Raw genomic sequence first — 17,708 nt, forward strand, 5'->3', positions numbered from 1 at the left:
TCCCAGCACTTTGGGAGGCCGAGGTGGGCGGATCACGAGGTCAGGAGATTGAGACCATCCTGGCTAACACGGTGAAACCCTGTCTCTACTAAAAATACAAAAAAAAATTAGCCGGGCGTGGTGGCAGGCGCCTGTAGTCCCAGCTACTCGGGAGGCTGAGACAGGAGAATGGAGTGAACCCGGGAGGCGGAGCTTGCAGTGAGCCGAGATTGTGCCACTGCACTCCAGCCTGGGTGACAGAGCGAGACTCTGTCTCGAAAAAAAAAAAAATTAGCTGGGCGTGGTGGTGGGCACCTATAATCCCAGCTACTCGGGAGGCCGAGGCGGGAGAATCACTTGAACCCAGGAGGCAGAGGTTGTAGTGAGCCGAATCTGCACCCTTGCACTCCAGCCTGGGTGACAAGAGTGAAACTCCATCTCAAAAAAAAACAAAACAACATAAAAAAAAATCTCTCTGTCTCTCTTCTCACACACACACACACACACACACACACACACACACACACACAAACTCTATTGGTTCTATTTCTCTAGAGAACACTGACTAATACACGTGGGCAAGTCCATCTCATCTCTGAGCCTCAGTTTCCTCATCTGTAGTATTGGAGGGAGATTAATTAGCCAGTTCATGAGGGGTTGCCCATCTCTATTATTCTCTCTTCTTTCCAAGATTCTATAGGTTACAACCAGAGGTTTAAGCAACTAGGCAAAGCAGAAAAGATTGCAAAACACTTTAATTTATTTCCATCACATATGTGACAAGACATGTGTTCTGTATCCAGGAGTGTGTTAGATACTAACAGTGTTTCATTTACATGTGTGTGAAACCTGGGTGAAGAGCCAGGGTTTCTCTCCCCAATTTGCCTTAGAGTGCTTGTCCTGGAATCAGAGTGTAAAACCCCCTCTTAAAGCAGACACCATCACTGAACTCCCACCGGGTCCTGGGCCCTGCTCTTCTTGCTGTCAGCCCAGGCCAAACAGCAATGAGGGAACTGCTTAGGAGGGGTCTGAGGGTGATAGGGGCCTGGGGTCCACACAGGGGTGGGTGCTGTCAGATACAAGCCCATCCCTGCCTGAAAATAACCTTGCACAGGGTCCTTCCTCATTCTTTCCTCTTGCTTTTTGTTTATGAGATGAATGGCTCTTCTGCTGTGGCTTTAGGGGCAGTGGGGAGGCAGGGAGCTATTTGGGAACAGCTTGGAAAGCTGACTCTGCAGAATCTCCCAGAAGCCTTGGTGTGACTATGGGTACCCAGGCTGTAGAAATCCCAGATGGTCCTCTTCCAGGCCTCTCCCCAACTCCAGCCCACAGGTTCAGCTTCTTGGCACTGAAAACACTACTACGGGAAGCAAGAGTCCACTTCAGGGCTTCTGCTTGTCCTCTACCCACCAGGGCTTGGACTCTGGACCTGCCCCAGCTAGGTCGGGGTTTCTGGGACTGCAGGGCTCTGGCCCTGGAATCACGAAGCAGCAGGGAGAGCCCTTCTCTGCTCTGAGCATGAACCTTCTCACACCAGCCCACGGTTTCCAGGATTTCAGCTCCTAGGATGCCTGGGCCAGGACAGGAGAAGGAGGAGCAGAGGGTGGTGTTTCGGGCTCCAAGAAAGGCTTCGTGACCTTAGACTTGTCACTTGACTTCCCTGAGCCTCAGTTTCCTTGTCTAAAAAAGTGGAGTGATAATCTCGATTTCTCAGGTCAACTGTGAGGTTGAAATATGATATTGGTGGTGACAGGGCCTGTCACAGTGCGAGGCATCAGTGGTGGCTTCCTTTTCCACTGTGAAATACTGGGCCAGCTGGTCAGCCACGCAGGGCAGCACCCAGTAGCGAGGGAGGAGAGGCCCGTGTGCTAAGGCTGCTTCCTGAGCCCAAAGAATGGGCCAGCCCAGCTCCAGAGACCAAGTTAGAAGTGGACTTGAGCAGAGGAGAGCAGAGGAAAGGCCAGGAGAGTGTGAGGGCTGGGATCCACCCCCAGCCCTTGCCAAGCGGCTGCTGAGAGAGCAGGTTTGTGCTCCCTGCTCTGCAGACATGCAAGCCCCAGGGCAGAGGAAGGGTTGTCGGGAGAGGACCCCAGCTTCCCTCTGGTGGGATGCTCCAGCTCGAGGGGCTGTGGAGGGGCAGTTTGGGCCGTGAGCCTGGGCTGGAGGGCACTGAGCTTAGAGGAAGACCCCGGCAGGCTGGAACCAGTGTGTAAGGGAAACAGGAGAGGGCTGGGGGACAGTTGGACAGGAGGTTCAGCAACCACAGCGGGGCCAAGGGACAGTGAGGGCAGAGGGGACTGGAGGAGGCTGGGGGAATCATGAGGCTGTGGACCTGGAGAGAGCGGCTGAGCTGGGGAACAGGAACCCGGGGTCTGGAACAGCTCCAGCTGCTCCCGGCAGCCATGTTGTCCCTGTGGGCCGGGGCCCAGGAGCCCCTCAGCCTGGTCCCAGCAGCCCAGGAGCCCTGGAGCTGAGCAGGAGGCACAATCCGTGGGGCACAGGCGCTCATGCACATGCAGGGTCCGGCTCCACCACGCCAGCTCGGCCTGCAGGGCCTGGATCTCCTTCCGCAGGGCGAGGTTGTCTTTCTCCAGAGACTCGTGCTGCTGCGGAGAAGCAGATGGGCGGGGAGGGGACCCTCAGCCAGTGTCAGGGGCCCCGCATGAGCCTTAGCCCCTTCCAGGGTCCTCAACTTCAGGAGAAAGGTGCCACCACCATTGGAAGAGCCAAGTTAGGTCTCTTGGCCACTCTCTGGCCAGCCCTTCATAGCCACCTACCAAGTCTCCTCTGTCCCACCCCCTGAGGGGGCTCAGATCCACCTGCTCTCATCCCACCGCTAGTGCCCTCAGCCGGTGCCATTTCTCACCTGGGATTTCCACAGGCCTCCAACCCGTGTGCCCCCCAAACCACCTATTCTCTTGCCCACAGGAGCCATTCGGCAACCACGTCATTAATTGCAGGTTAAAGCCCTTTAGAGGCGCCCACCAAAGTCCCTGTGGTAGAATTCCAGGCCTGTGTGGTGGCCGCAGCTCAGACCTCTGGTCTCCTCTCTCCCGCCTTCTTTCTTGCTCCCCTCCCTTCCTGACCCTCACATGAACTCTGCTTCCCGGCCACATTTCCTGTTTCCTCTGCCTGGCACCCTTCCGCCGCCCTTCCCTGCGCAAATCCCAACAGGGCCTTCCTGTGGCAACTTTGATGTCATTCTGTCCTAGATTGCTTATTGCCACTGCCAGACCTTTTGAGGGCCCAGAACTCGCCCCTGCGAGCACTGTGGGAGGATTCAGGGGATTGTTTTACAGGTTGACAGCATGAGTGTGTTCAATTCTGCATCCCTGAATCAGCATTTATTAAGTTCTATTCTGCTGAACGCCAGTTCTGAGAACCCCTGAGACACAATCAATGTGCAGTTCTAAATAACCATTTATGATGACAATAATGGTAAAAATGCAGAAAGAATTTTATATCCACATCTCACAGGGCTGAATAAATTGAACGACTTCCTTCAGTCCCCCCACCCCCTTTTCTGGATAACAAGAAGAAGTTGCAAAGGTGTTCTGCATAAAAGTGTGGTTTTGGCCCTGGACTCAAAGTTCTTTTTTTTGAGACGGAGTCTGGCTCTGTCACCCAGCCTGGAATGCAGTGGCTCGATCTCGGCTCACTGCAAGCTCAACCTCCCAGGTTCACACCATTCTCCTGCCTCAACCTCCTGAGTAGCTGGGATCACAGGCACCCGCCACCACGCCTGGCTAAATTTTTTGTATTTTTAGTAGAGACGGGGTTTCACCATGTTAGCCAGGATGGTCTTGATTTCCTGACCTTGTGATCCGCCTGCCTCGGCCTCCCAAAGTTCTGGGATTACAGGCGTGAGCTACCACGCCTGGCCCTGGACTCAACCTGAAAGCCACCAGCCCCATTCCCACACTGGTTTCTGCACGTGGAATGATGAATTTTTTTTTTTTTTTTGAGATGGAGTTTTGCTCTGTCGCCCAGGCTGGAGTGCAGTGGCGTAATCTCAGCTCACTGCAACCTCCACCTCCCAGCTTCAAACGATTCTCCTGCCTCAGCCTCCCGAGTAGCTGGGACTACAGGTGCGCACAACCATACCCAGCTAATTTTTGTATTTTTACCAGAGATGGGGTTTCACCATGTTGGTCAGGCTGGTCTCGAACTCCTGACCTGGTGATCTGCCAGCCTTGGCCTCCCAAAGTGCTGATATTGCAGGCGTGAGCCAACGTGCCTGGCTGGAATGGTGGACATTTCTAAAATGTATGATTAGGTCACCCTTCACCTAAATTCTCCAAAGGCTTCAACTCACCTCCAGGAACTGAGTCACTCACTCATTCATTTATTCATTCGTTTGCCACCTTCAGGAGGCTCAAGGAGTAACAATTTCAATTTCGTCCCTTCCCTCTTCCCTGCGTTAGTTTTCCCGACAGGATTTAACACCATCTGACATCCTGACCACTCTAGGGACTTTTTGTTTGTGGGTCTGGCTTCCCCAGGAGAATATGAGCCCTGTGGGTGGGGCTGGGGTGGGCGTTTGTCTACTGTGTCTACACCTCTATATCCAGTGCTTAGAAATGTGCCTGGCACACGGGAGACGCTCAGTAGGCATTTCCAGAAGGAAGGAATAAACGGATGCGTGGGTCTGAGCACCAGTCCTCACTCTCACCTGGTCTACAGGGTGCTGCTCCCCACGCCTGTGCCAGCACTGTGTCATTTGTCCCCAATGCGTTTTCTTACCTTCATCCTCTGGGAAAACGCCCATTTGTGCTTAAGCTCAGGCTTCATCGCTTTTTGTTGTTGTTGTTGTTGTTGTTTTTGAGACAGAATCTCTCTCTGTCTGCCAGGCTGAAGTGCAGTGGCACGACCTCAGCTCACTGCAACCTCTGCCTCCCAGGTTCAAGCAATTCTCCTGCCTCAGCTACTGGGATTGGCTAATTAGCTACCATGTCCCTTTAATCCCAGCTACTGGGGCTGCCTAATTAGCTATGATGCTTTGCTAATTTTTGTATTTTTAGTAGAGATGGGGTTTTACCATGTTGGCCAGGCTGGTCTCGAACTCCTGGCCTCAAGTAATCCACCCATCTCAGCCTCCCAAAGTGCTGGGATTACAGGCGTGAGCCACCGCGCCTGGCTCATCTCCTCTTTAGACCACTCAATGCCACTACCTATGTGCTATGGACTCTATTGTGTTCCCTCCAAAATTTATATGTTGAAGCCATAACCCCCAATGTGATTGCATTTAGAGATAAGGCTCTTAGAAGGTAATTTAGATTAAATGAGGTCCTAGGATAGAGGATAGGGTTGTAATCTGATAAGACTGGTGGCCTTATAAGAAGAGGGAGGGAGGCTGGGAGCGGTGGCTCAAGCCTGTAATCCCAGCACTTTGGGAAGCCGAGGTAGGTGGATCAATTGAGTCCGGGAGTTCAAGACCAGCCTGGGCTCCGTGGAGAAACTGTCTCTACAAAAAATACAAAAGTTAGCCAAGTGTGATGGTGCATGCCTGTAGTCCCAGCTACTTGGGAGACTAAGGTGGGGAGGATCACTTGAGCCTGGGAAGCTGAGGTTGCATTGAGCCAAGATCGTGGACTGCCCTCTAGCCTGGACAACAGAGCAAGACCCTCTCAAAAAAAAAAAAGAAAAAAGAGGAAGGGGCCAGGCATGGTGGCTCATGCCTGTAATCCCAGCACTTTGGGACGTGGAGGTGGGAGGATTGCTTGAGCCCAGGAGTTGAAGACCAGCCTGGGCAACATAGCAAGACCCCCATCTCTATTAAAAAATAAAAACTATGAAGAAATAAAAAAGAAAGAATAAATAAATAATAAGTGAATAAAAAATTAAAACAAAAAGGAGGCAGCCAGGTGCGGTGGTTCACGCCTGTAATCCCGCACTTTAGGAGGCCGAAGCGGGCAGATCACTTAAAGCCAGGAGTTTGAGACCAGCCTGGCCAACATGGTGAAACCCCGTCTCTGCTAAAAATACAAAAATTAGGTGGGCATAGTGGCGCATGCCTGTAATCCTAGCTACTCAGGAGGCTGAGGCAGGAGAATCACTTGAACCCAGGAGGCAGAGGTTGTAGTGAGCCAAGTGGCGCCACTGCACTCCAGTCTGGGCAACAGAGTGAGACTCTGTCTCAAAAATGACAACAACAACAACAAAAATCTCAAAAAGGAGAGGAAGGGAAAGAGATCACTCTGTCCTCTCACATGCACTGAGCACACAACGAGAAGGCAGCCACTTACGAGTCAGGAAGAGCACCCTCATCTGGAACTGAATTGGCTGGCACCTTGATCTTGGGCTTCCCAGCCTCCAAAACTGTGAGAAATAAATGTCTGTTGTTGAAGCCACTGTCTATGGTATTTTCAGATGAGCATGAAGCTCAGTAAAGGAAGCAACTTGCAACTGGGACTGGAAACCCTGCCCATTTTAACCCTGAACCAGAGTTCTCACAGTATGGTCTTGGCCACCTCCTGAAATCTGACCCCCCGGCGATTAATCACAGATCACCATGCAGGTCCCTGGGCTCACCTGGCCTCATGAGGTGGGACCTGGCAGAGGAAGAATAATCCACTTTTTGAGGTGGGACCTGGCAGAGGAAGAATAATCCACTTTTTTTTTTCTATAGACAGGGTCTCAATCTGTTGCCCAGGTTGGGTGCAGTGGTGCAATCATGGCTCACTGCAGCCTTGAACTTCTGGGCTCAAGCGATCCTCCTGCCTCAGTTTCCTGAGTAGCTGGGACTACAGGTGTGCACCATCATGCCCGGCTAACTATTTTTTAATTTTTGTAGAGACAGAGTCTCGCTATATTGCCCAGACTGGTCTTGAACTCCTGGGCTCAAACAATCCTCCAGCCTCAGCCTCCCAAAGTGCTAGGATTACAGGTGTGAGCCACTGTGCCCAGCCTGGAATCTGCATTTTAACCAGTGTCTCAGCTGGCCATTGTGTTGGGGTCTCCCTGTTTGCCTCCACTTCCTGTCTTCCTTCCCCTAGACTGCGGATACCTTAGGACACGGCTGGGCTGAGGATAACCCTGTGTGTCCCTGGAGCCTGGTGTGTGTACCTGGCACATGGTTTGTACTCAACACCCAGAACTTTCCAAATCTCAGCCACAGGACGCTTTCCTCATCCCAAACTCAGGTGACCTAGAAAAATACAGGAGTTTGGGGGAGGTCTGCTCATAGGTGGGATGGAGAAGAGGTGGCTGGGCCAGTAAGTGGAGTCAGAGACAAGAAAAGAGGTTGTCCGCACCTGGTGCAGGGCATCTGCCTTGTCTGTGTGCTTCTGCCGGCTTCGCTGCGCGGCTGCCCGGTTCTTCTGCTTCTTCAGCTGCCTTTGTTGCTCCTTGGGGTCCTATGGGGCACGAGGCAGAGGACTCAGGGGGCCCAGCCAGGTCTTGTGCCCTCCATCCTGGCCCGCCATTTGTAAAGCCAAGTCTTTCCCCTTGAGTCAAGTTCCCAGGGGTCTTTGTTCTCCCAGAAGCTCCCTTGGCACCCACACCCCCTATAGCAGGCGCTACACACCTTGTTGGAATGTCAGCCTCACCCCTGTGTCCTGGTCCTGCTCACCGCTCATGTGGAGGGCGGGAGGGCAAGCAGGGAAGATGGGAAGCCTGAGATTCAAACTCAGACAGAGCTGACTTCAAACCCCACATTCTTTTATGCTTTTTTTTGAGACAGAGTCTCACTCTGTTGCCCAGGCTGGAGTAGTGCAGCGGCACTATCTTGGCTCACTGCAAACTCTGACTCCCGGGTTCAAGCAATTCTCCTGCCTCAGCCTCTGAAGTAGCTGGGACTACAGGCACCTGCCACCACTCCTGCTAATTTTTGTATTTTTAGTAGAGATGGTGTTTCATCATGTTGGCCAGGCTCATCTCAAACTGGTCTCGAACTCCTGACCTCAGGTGATTCACCAGCCTTGGCCTCCCAAAGTGCTGGGATTACAGGTGTGAGCCACCGCGCCCAGCCAAGCCCCACATTCTTGAACCCAATCGCCCCATCCCTGCAATGGAAGCCACAGCAGAGGGTTAAAGCCCATGCGGCAGGCAGCCCAGAGCCGGCGTGGCATAAAGCTCAGCTTCCATTCTTCTCATTGCCATGATTTCCACACCAGGTGTGAACTTTCCTAATTGTGAGCTCCATGAGGGCAGATGTGGTTCTCTGTGCTCATGCCCAGCTCAAGCCCAAAGCAGATATTCACTTACTCAACAAACATGTATAAGCACCTGCTATGTTCCAGGGAGTAAGCTAGGGGCACATGATAGCAAACAAAATACACACAAATCCCTGCCCTCAAATTGCTCATATTGTAGTGGGGTGGTAGCAAAGGATGAATGAATGAAGGGTTTATTCCGGTGGAAGAGTGGACTCAAAGGTTGACAGTTGTGACCACCTTGTACCCTGGGATCAATGAAACTTAGATAAAATATTTTACGCAAATGTCCAGAGCTCTGCAAAGTCAGAGCAAGAGGGACTGTTGGAGAGCTCACAGCCCAGCCCCCTCCCCCAAGTCTCTTTGGGGTATGTGTTTTGAGGGTAAGGACCTCAGGAAAGGCCCTGGCCACCCTGGCTGCAGATTCTGAATGCTCCTAGGCTCCTGCCACAGCTCCACCCTGGCCATATGCTCCCTGGGGCCATGTCCACAGCAGGCTCACTGTAGACACTGGGGCACCAAGAGACTAAAGGCTGAGACAGGACCCACAGTGAGTGAAGGGGGCTCCTGTGAGATGAGCAGAGCCTCCAAGGGAAACCATGGCCCAGGGAATTTTTATTTTATTTTATTTTTTATTTTATTTTATTTTATTTTATTTTATTTTATTTTATTTTACTTTATTTTATTTTATTGAGACAGAGTCTCTCTCTTTCGCCCAGGCTGGAGTGCAGTGGTGTGATCTCAGCTCACTGCAGCCACCGCCTCCCAGGTTCAAGCGATTCTCCCCCTTAAGCCTTCCGAGTAGCTGGGATCACAGGTACCTGCCATCATGCCCGGCTAATTTTTGTATTTTTAGTAGAAGCGGGGGTTTCACCACGTTGGCCAGGCTGGTCTCGATCTCCTGACCTCAGGTGATCTGCCCGCCTCAGCCTCCTAAAGTGCTGGGATTACAGGTGTGAGCCACCAAGCCTGGCCTATTTTATTTTATTGAGACAGAGTCTCTCTCTGTCGCCCAGGCTGGAGTGCAGTGGCACGATCTCAGCTTACTGCAACCTTCATCTCCCGGGTTCAAGCAACTCTCCTGCCTCAGCCTCTCGAGTAGCTGAGACTACAGACGTGCCCTGCCACACCTGGCTAATTTTTGTATTTTTAGTAGAGACAGGGTTTTGCCATGTTGGCCGGGCTGATCTTGAACTCCTGACCTCATGTTAGCTGTCAGCCTCGGCCTCCCAAGGGGCTGGGACTACAGGCGTGAGCCACGGCGCCCAGCCGGTCTGGGTTATTTGGAGAAGGAAGGAAAGGCTGCTATGAGCGTAGTGAGGGAGGACCAGGTACGTTAGGAGAGAGCAAGTACACAGAGGCCAAGTTCTAAACCGAAGGCTGGATCTGCAACGTGAGAGCTGGAAACAACTCATTCCAATCCCGACTTCAGGGGAGGAAAGTGAGACCCAGAGAGGGGCATGCAGAGCCCTCTGTCACACTACTGAGAGTATAGAGCTGGGACCAGGAGCTCCCAACTGCAGCCCTCACTGCCTGGGCACTGAGGACCCTTGGGATCCCAGCTCCCCTTCTCATCCCCGATCCCCAGTCCCCTGTACTCACTGTACCGGTCAGCAGCCCATTGCCCCCACAGAGGTGCATGGCTTAGGCGGGGGAGAGCAGAGTCGTCCCTCAGCAGCTGTGACTTCCCAGTGCCCTCTGGAGGCCTAAGGAAGTGGCAGCTCTTTAAATCCCCAGTGGCCACTCCGCCCCCAGAGAGCCAAGTTTCAGTTTCTCCTAAAGCCACCAACTGCTCAGAATCCCTGGCTCAGGCTTGCTCACGTGGCTAGAATTTCCTAACATGAACTGGCCTTCCTGTTGGGCCCCTTCTCTGGAAAGAGGATGGTGGAGGGTGGAGAGGAGGGAAGACCAAAGGCCAGGTATGAGGAGGGTGTTCCGGGGGAGGGAGGACAGGTGGCCAGGGACTGAGATGAGAGGAGAAGCCAGTGGGGACTGATGCTCATGTGGGGTAGAGAGAGCCCTTGAGCTCTGGAATTGGGGGAACTCTGGATCACAGCACACGTTGGAGCTGTCCAGCTTTCAGAAAGTGACTCGCCTTCTCTGAGCCCTAGTTTTCTCATCTGTAAGGGTATGGGCTGGAGGATGGTACAACTACCCACTCCATTGCAGGAACTAAGCCAGATAATACAACCACCCCCAAACCTTCTGAGACCACTATGGAAGCATGTCTGCAAAAATAAGCAATGGCTGTTGGATGGAACAGATGGATACATTACTGTTTTCATACAACAGACCACGTAGCAGTGGAAAGATTGATGTCCAGTGGTTAGGGGCCCAGCTTCCAAGCTATGTGACTTGGGTTCGTAATTTCATCTGTGTTTCTGTTTCCAAATCTGTAAAGTGGGGATAAAAACAATTTTGTTAGGCCAGATGCAGTGATTCATGCCTGTAATCCAAATATTCTGGGAGGCCTAGGCAGGAGGATCACTTGAGCTCAGGAGTTTGAGACCAGCCTGGGCAACATAGCAAGACCTTGTCTCTACTAAAAATAAAAAAAATTAACTGAGTATGGTGGCACACACCTGTATTCCCAGTTACTCAGGAGGCTGAAATGAGAGGATCACTTGAGCCCAGGAGTTCAAGGCTGTAGTGAGCTATAATCTTGCCACTGCACTCCAGCCTGGGCAATAGAGCAAGACCTTGTTTCAAAAAAATTAATTAATTAAAAATTTAAAAAGACCTAGCAAACCCTGAAGCCCTGGGCATATCTGCATGGTTATTGTATCTCTAAGAGGGACCACACTTGGATGGTGCATCTGTTTGGGGGCCACAGGGGCCAGTAATTCCTGTCCAAGAACAGCATGCATGCAGTATGTAGAGTCCTATGGTCTGGGGACTAGAGCATCTTGGGGTTGTACCTGAGACCTGAGGACTCATGGCTGATGATGTGGTATCACAAGAATGGCAAATACAGATATGATCTTCTGATAGGTGATGGTGGCTGGAATGTTGTTTTAAAGAGTTCATGGACACCTCTGAACTTAGTAAAAAAGAGTACTGCAGTTGATTAGCAATGTCTGCCACACCATCGATTAATGATGTCTGTCATGGGCAGAGGTGTGGAGAGTGCAGTCCCCTGCTGTCCCTAGAACCAGGTATAAAACAAGTCTGGGTTTCAGAGACAAATGACTTGACTCTCAGTCCTGGCACTCCACTCACCCAGTTTATCACCTGGAGCCTCAGTGTCTTCAAATATATGCTGGTGATCACAAAGAAACGATACCCATTTGACAGTTGTTTTGAAGATGGGAAAGAATGAGATGAGAAGAAAGCTCTTGGGATATTGTACAGTACTATGTGGCAAGGATTCCCCCTCCTGAGATTTGTGGTGTCATATTCTGGATTCTAAGATTATTAATGCAGACTCCTAATTTAAAATGCCTGGGTGGGTGGGATTGGGCATAACAGCTGGGCCTTGCCCTCCTAGCTTCTGAGGGGCCTGGGAGCAGAGGCGGAAGTGGGATGCCCCACGCAGTGAGGCCATCCCTGTTTCTCTGAATTATTGTTTCCTGGACACCAGGAAGGCTGCGGCGTCTTGCCTGAGGCAGGCACCTGAAGGGCTCATTAAGCCAGCCCATGAGCTCCCCTGGGAGGATCTGCAGGCACCTTGTGCATGATGCGACTACGAAGAAACACCTGTGTGTGCTTGTGTGCTTGTGTGTATGTGTGTGTGTGTGTGTGGAGGGGCTAGGGCCTGAGTGTCCCACTCCAGATCCCAGGCCCCGCCCCAGACCCCCGGTCTTTCTTCTCCAGACCCTGGCTTCTGGCAGAGGTGAGACAGCAGGTATAGCTCTTCCCAGAACACCACAGCCCTGGGAGAAGACCAAAGAAGGCAGCGTTTATGGCTCCCTGAGGAGGTGGCTGGGAGAGGGAGTGGCAGGGAGGGAGGTAGGGTGGGTAATGTTTAACTAGGAATGGCTGTGGGAGACTTCTCCCAGGCCGGTGGGACCATCCAATCTGACCCCGCCCTAGATGGTGTCTCAGTCAGCTCAGGCTGCTATAATGCAATACCAGAAACTGGGTGGCTTAATGACAGCCTTTTATTTCTCGCAGCTCTGAGGGCTGAGAAATCCAACAGCAAGGTGCTGGTAGGTTTGGCTCCTGGCAAGGCCTCTTCCTGGCTGGAAGATGGTGGCACTCTTGCCATGTTCTCACATTGTCTCTCTGCCTTCTTATAAAGACACTTGTCCCATTGTAGGGTGCCACCCTCACGACCTTATCTAAGCCTGATTACCTCCTGAAGGCCCCACCTCCAAATACCACCTTACCAAGGGTTGGCACTTCAGTGTGTGAGTTTGGAGGGGACACAAACTTTCAGTTCATAAAAGAGGGTGAGGAAACTAATGCCCAGAGGGGCAAGGTCACCCCACAGGAGGGGCAGAGCTGCAGGGACAACACAACCTCTCTCTTCTAGGCCTCAGTCCTGCTTCACACCCTGCTTGGAAAGGCCTGGTCCATTAGTCCAGAGCCAGCAGCCCCAGTGGGTGGAGGGTTGGAGGCCTCTCAAATACCACAGCTATCAATGAGCTCCTACATGGCAGGACTGGTTCTTTGAAGGATCCCCCGTGCTTCAAACACTGCCTTCACATAATAGATGCTCAGTTAATGAATTAATGAATTAAAGTCCAGCAGGCAGCTTGCCACCCAGGAACCCCAAAACTTTCCTGAGGAAAGAAACTTTTCACTCATTCCCATAGGACCTGCCCTGGGTTCCTGGTGGGCTCTCCCCAATCAACTTCATCATTTTACCAACGAAGAAACTGAATTATAGGGAAGAGGAAGTCACACCACTGTTTTGGAAGAAGCCAGAATGCCCTGAAGCCCTGTCCCTTTTTTTTTTTTTTTTTTTTGAGACGGAGTCCCACTCTGTCACCCAGGCTAGAGTACAGTGGCACAATCTTGGCTCACTGCAACCTCTGTCTCCAGGGTTCCAGTGATTCACCCGCCTCAGCCTCCCAAGTAGCTGGAATTACAGGTATGCGCCACCACACCCAGCTAATTTTTTGTATTTTTAGTAGAGATAGGGTTTCATCAGGTTGGCCAGGCTGATCTCGAACTCCTGACCTCAAGTGATCTGCCCACCTCGGCCTCCCAAAGTGCTGGGATTACAGGCATGAGTGAGCCACTGTGTCCAGCCCCTACCCTGTCCCAATTCTTTCCCACACTTCCTGGAGTTGGACAGACACTCAGATCTCCAGCTGCTGAAGGATGAGGACCCTTCGGTCTAGGTCCTTCCACCACATGCATCCCTCATATTAGGGATTAGGGCATATTAGGCATAGCCTCCTCAGGGCACCTCCAGGGAGCTACAGATGAAAGCAGAAAAAGAAGCCAGTAAATTGCTGACAGGGCTGACTTGGCTACTGACTTCCCATCCACACCTGAGTGGGAGCCAAGCCTCAGCTGGGAGGAGCTTACAACCCAAGGGTGTGTGGGACACGCCTGTTGGGGAAGGCACTTCCTGCCGTAGAACTTCCCATTGGGGAGATCACTTTCTGCTGGGGAGGTCAGGGAAGGATTTCTAGAGCAGGAGCTCTTTTGAAGGGACATTGAAGGATGGGCAGGCTCTATCCTAAGACCTGGAACTTGTTCTTGCACAAGTTACTTAACTAACCTCTTTATGCCTCATCTGTAAAATGGGGATAATATGTTATGGTGGTTGTCTTTATGGCAAAGAGAAACATACTTTTTTTTTCTGAGACATAATCTTGCTCTGTTGCCCAGGCTGGAGTGCAGTGGCACGATATCAGTTCAGCGCAAGCTCTGCCTCCCGGGTTCACGCCATTCTCCTGCCTCAGCCTCCCGAGTAGATGGGACTACAGGCGCCCGCCACCATGCCCAGCTAATTTTTTGTATTTTTAGTAGAGACGGGGTTTCACCATGTTAGCCAGGATGGTCTCGATCTCTTGACCTCGTGATCTGCCCGCCTCGACCTCCCAAAGTGCTGGGATTACAGGCATCAGCCACCACACCTGGCCTGTTTTTTGTTTTTTGTTTTTTTTTTTGAGACGGAGTCTTGCTCTGTCTCCCAGGCTGGAGTGCAGTGGCACAATCTCGGCTCACTGCAACCTCCGCCTCCCAGGTTCAAGCGATTCTCCTGCCTCAGCCTCCCAAGTAGCTGGGATTACAGGTGCGAGCCACCATGCCCAGCTAATTTTTATATTTTTAGTACAGACAGGGTTTTACCATGTTGACCTGGCTGGTCTCGAACTCCTGACCTTAGGTGATCTGCCAGCCTTGGCCTCCCAAAGTGCTGGGATTATAGGCATGAGCCACCGCGCCTGGCCAATGGGGACAATAATAGAAGGATTTAAGTAATTTATGTAAAGGGCTTAGAACAGTGCACAGCTCACAGTTAAGTCACATAAACATCTGTTAAACTTAACAAAGGCACTCAATACATATCTGATTAATTTTTATTCATGTAACAACAGGCTTGTATTTCCCTCCCTCCCTCCTTTCTTTCTCTCTCTCTCTCTCTCTCTCTCTCTCTTTCTTTCTTTCTTTTGATGGAGTCTTGCTCTGTCCCCAGGCTAAAGTGCAGTGGTGGGATCTCAGCTCACTGCAACCTCTGCCTCCTGGGTTCAAGCGATTCTCCTGGCTCAGCCTCCTAAGTAGCTGGGACTACAGGCACGCACCACCATGCCCAGCAAAATTTTTGTATTTTTAGTAGAGATGGCGTTTCACCATGTTGGCCAGGCTAGTCTCAAACTCCTGGCCTCAAGTGATCCACCTGCCTCAGCCTCCCAAAGTGCTGGGATTACAGGCATAAGCCACTGCACCTAGCCTTTTTTTTTTTTTTTTGAGACAGGATTTTGCTCTTGTCACCCAGACTGGAGTACAGTGGCACGATCTTGCCTCACTGCAAACTCCGCCTCCTGGGTTCAAGCAATTATCCTGCCTCAGCCTCCTGAGTAGCTGGGATTACAGATGTGCAACACCATGCCTGGCTAATTTTTGTATTTTTAGTAGAGACGGGGTTTCACCATGTTGGCCAGGCTGGTCTTGAACTCCTGACCTCGTGATCCTCCCGCCTCAGCCTCCCAAAATGCTGGGATTACATGCATCAGCCACTGCACCCAGCCGTAAGTGAAGTATTCTCCATGCAGCTGCTCATGAAACCTTCACCGGGAGGCAGCCGATATCTGTGTTAGAGGAGTCTCTCTCCCTTATTAGATGATCTCAGTTAAGTTACTACCAAGTCTAGAGTGCACCAGCTTCAGACACGAGGCCCAAACGATGTCATCGGGAGTCAGACTCTTATTCTATTTGCTGTCCTCCGGGCTGGCTACATTCTCAGGCAGAGCCTGCTCATGGGAGTAGGATGGCCACCAGAAACACCAGCTTCACAGCAACCCAGGGCAGGCACATCCCCAGCCCCTGCCACTTTCCCAATAGCTCCAACAGAAGTCCCAGGCCTGTCCTTCCTTGGTCTGGCTTGGGTCATGTGCCTATTCCTGACATCAATCACTGTGACCAGGTGAGATTGGCAAGGCCAGGGCCTCAAGCCCATCCTGGAGCCCAGGGTTGGGGTTAGTCCCATCTAAACCATAAGGACTAGGGGTGAAGAAGGGGCAGTTCCCCAGGGCATTGGGGTACTGTTGGCAAAAGAAGGGTGAGTAGATGCCAGCTGATCCCACAACCTCAGCTCAGCTTCCGACATGAGGAAGCTGCTACTCAGCAGCACGTCCTGGGCTCTGGTCACCTCCCAGGTAGATGGACTCCAATCCCCCCGTGTCTCTGATACCAAGCCCGGCACTCTTCCTGTCCATTATTTCACACTGCCCAAGATGCAGAGGAAGGCCCCAGCAGTCCAGGACCCGTGGACAGGAAAGCAAGGGCTTGCCAAAGGATGATTCCAGACGTACTGAATGCTGGGCAGGGACAGGGGAAGCCAGGAGACTCCCCAGGGCGTGGGGAGAGAAGAACAGACTTTTGCTTTCAGCACATTGTGCATAGCACATTTCAGTGATCATTTAAGATGGAGTCTGGGCGGGGCACGGTGGCTCACACCTGTAATCCCAGGACTTCGGGAGGCTGAGGTTGCCAAATTAAGAGTTCAAGACCAGCCTGGCCTACCTGGTGAAACCCTGTCTCTACTAAAAATACAAAAATTAGCCAGGCATGGTGGCACGTGCCTGTATTCCCAGCTACTCGGGAGGTTGAGGCAGGAGAGTCGCTGGAACCCGGGAGGCAGAAGTTGCAGTGAGCCGAGACTGCGCCATTTTGCACTCCAGCCTGGACAACAGAGAGAGACTCTGTGTCAAAAAATAAAAATAAAAAAAGATGGAGTCTGCAAACAGCTGGGCCTCCCAGGAACTAAGTGACTTCCCTGGGCTCTGTGGGGCTCTTCACTGCCCAGTCCTCAGTGCACCTTCCCACGCTCACTCCCCTCTCCAACCCCCAGTCCTGCTGGCCCTTTGCAACCTCCAATGCCTTGTGCTTCTGAGTCTCTGCCATTCCTTTAATGTACTCAGACATCTTTCTGGGAAGCAGTCTGGAACTTCTGGAAACGGGCAGGCAGTATAAATTATAAACAGCTGAGCTCTGAAGAGTCTGAGAGCATCCCAGGGCTTTGTTTGTTTGCAAATGGCAGTTGCGACCATAGCTCCTGGATTTTTCCAGGCGGTTCAAGCCCCGGAAAGACCAGGATTCAAATCCTCGCTCTGTCCTGCTACTGTGTGAGCTTGGACAAGGCCCTTGGTTTCTCTGGGCTCTCATTGTCCTTGTCTGTAAAATGGTGATAATTCCCTCACTTTGCCAGGGCTGCCATGATGACTGAAACAAAGTATGGAAAGTGGTCACCAGTGACCTCAGAAAGGATAAGTCCCTCGCTCTTGTCCTAGTTACCCCTAAAGACGGGAGGGCCTCATGTGGAGGCTGGTGCCGGGGAGTGGCCAGCCAAGCTAATGGAGCAAGGCACTGGAGGGCTGGCTGGGGTGCAGTGGGGTGGGAAATGAAACCCAACCCAGACTAGCTAGCGACTCGAAATGCAACAGACAAGACAGTGCTGCCCTTGGCAGAACCAGCACCAAGGATGGCACCAAGGGTGCAGGAGAGCTTTGGCCATGCAGGTCAGCAGTCAGTCATGGCCAGAGGACTCCAGAGATTCTCCAGTTTCTTTGTTTTGCAACTGGGGAAACTGAGGCCTGGCAAGAAGAGGGGAACTGGTCAAGTACAAGGAGGTGGCAGAAAGAGGCAGATCCAGGTTCTGCTGCAGCCTCCGTGTGCTCTTCTCATCTTATTCCTCGCTGATCCAGCAAACATCTCGGGGCCTGGAGTGGAAATAACAGGGGCACAGGACACCCTTAGAGGGCAGGGAGCATTTGTACCTGTTGTTGGTCTGCAGGAGCAGGACTGATTCCCAGACACCCCAGACCAGGGTCCCAGGAGCTGGAAAGGGGGCCCCATCCAGAAGAAAGTCTGGGGATGGGGTGCCCTGGAGAACTGAGTTCACCTGCAGCTCACGTTCACCAAGTTTCGAGGTCTCAGACAGCCTTGTGCCCTCTTTGGACC

The 17,708-nt window shown here is 52.0% G+C and overlaps 1 protein-coding gene across 2 annotated transcripts; it reads right to left on the reverse strand.

Moving 5' to 3' along the window:
- Window positions 1-716: 716 nt before the first annotated feature.
- On the reverse strand, window positions 717-9,906 carry BATF2 (basic leucine zipper ATF-like transcription factor 2). 2 transcript variants are annotated; one of them, XM_003274174.4, is made up of 3 exons: window positions 9,735-9,906; window positions 7,233-7,334; window positions 717-2,585 (listed from the first exon to the last, which is right to left on the reverse strand). In XM_003274174.4, exons 1-3 carry the CDS (start codon window positions 9,771-9,773, stop codon window positions 1,902-1,904), a joined length of 825 nt encoding a protein of 274 aa, XP_003274222.1. In that variant the 5' UTR covers window positions 9,774-9,906; the 3' UTR covers window positions 717-1,901. The 2 variants fall into 2 exon arrangements, with proteins under 2 accessions (XP_003274222.1, XP_012366993.1); XM_012511539.2 differs by lacking the exons at window positions 7,233-7,334; window positions 9,735-9,906 and adding an exon at window positions 2,846-3,049.
- Between the last annotated feature and the right edge of the window lie 7,802 nt (window positions 9,907-17,708).

Source organism: Nomascus leucogenys, chromosome 4 (assembly GCF_006542625.1).
Source record: "Nomascus leucogenys isolate Asia chromosome 4, Asia_NLE_v1, whole genome shotgun sequence".
Taxonomy (NCBI): Eukaryota; Metazoa; Chordata; class Mammalia; order Primates; family Hylobatidae; genus Nomascus; species Nomascus leucogenys.

Coding starts and splice junctions, on each gene's coding strand:
- BATF2 (XM_003274174.4), bottom strand. CDS start 9,773: ATGCACCTCTGTGGGGGCAATGGGCTGCTGACCGGTACA. Junction 7,335..9,734: donor ATGGGCTGCTGACCGGTACA/GTGAGTACAGGG, acceptor CGTGCCCCATAG/GACCCCAAGGAGCAACAAAG. Junction 2,586..7,232: donor AGGCAGATGCCCTGCACCAG/GTGCGGACAACC, acceptor GCTTCTCCGCAG/CAGCACGAGTCTCTGGAGAA.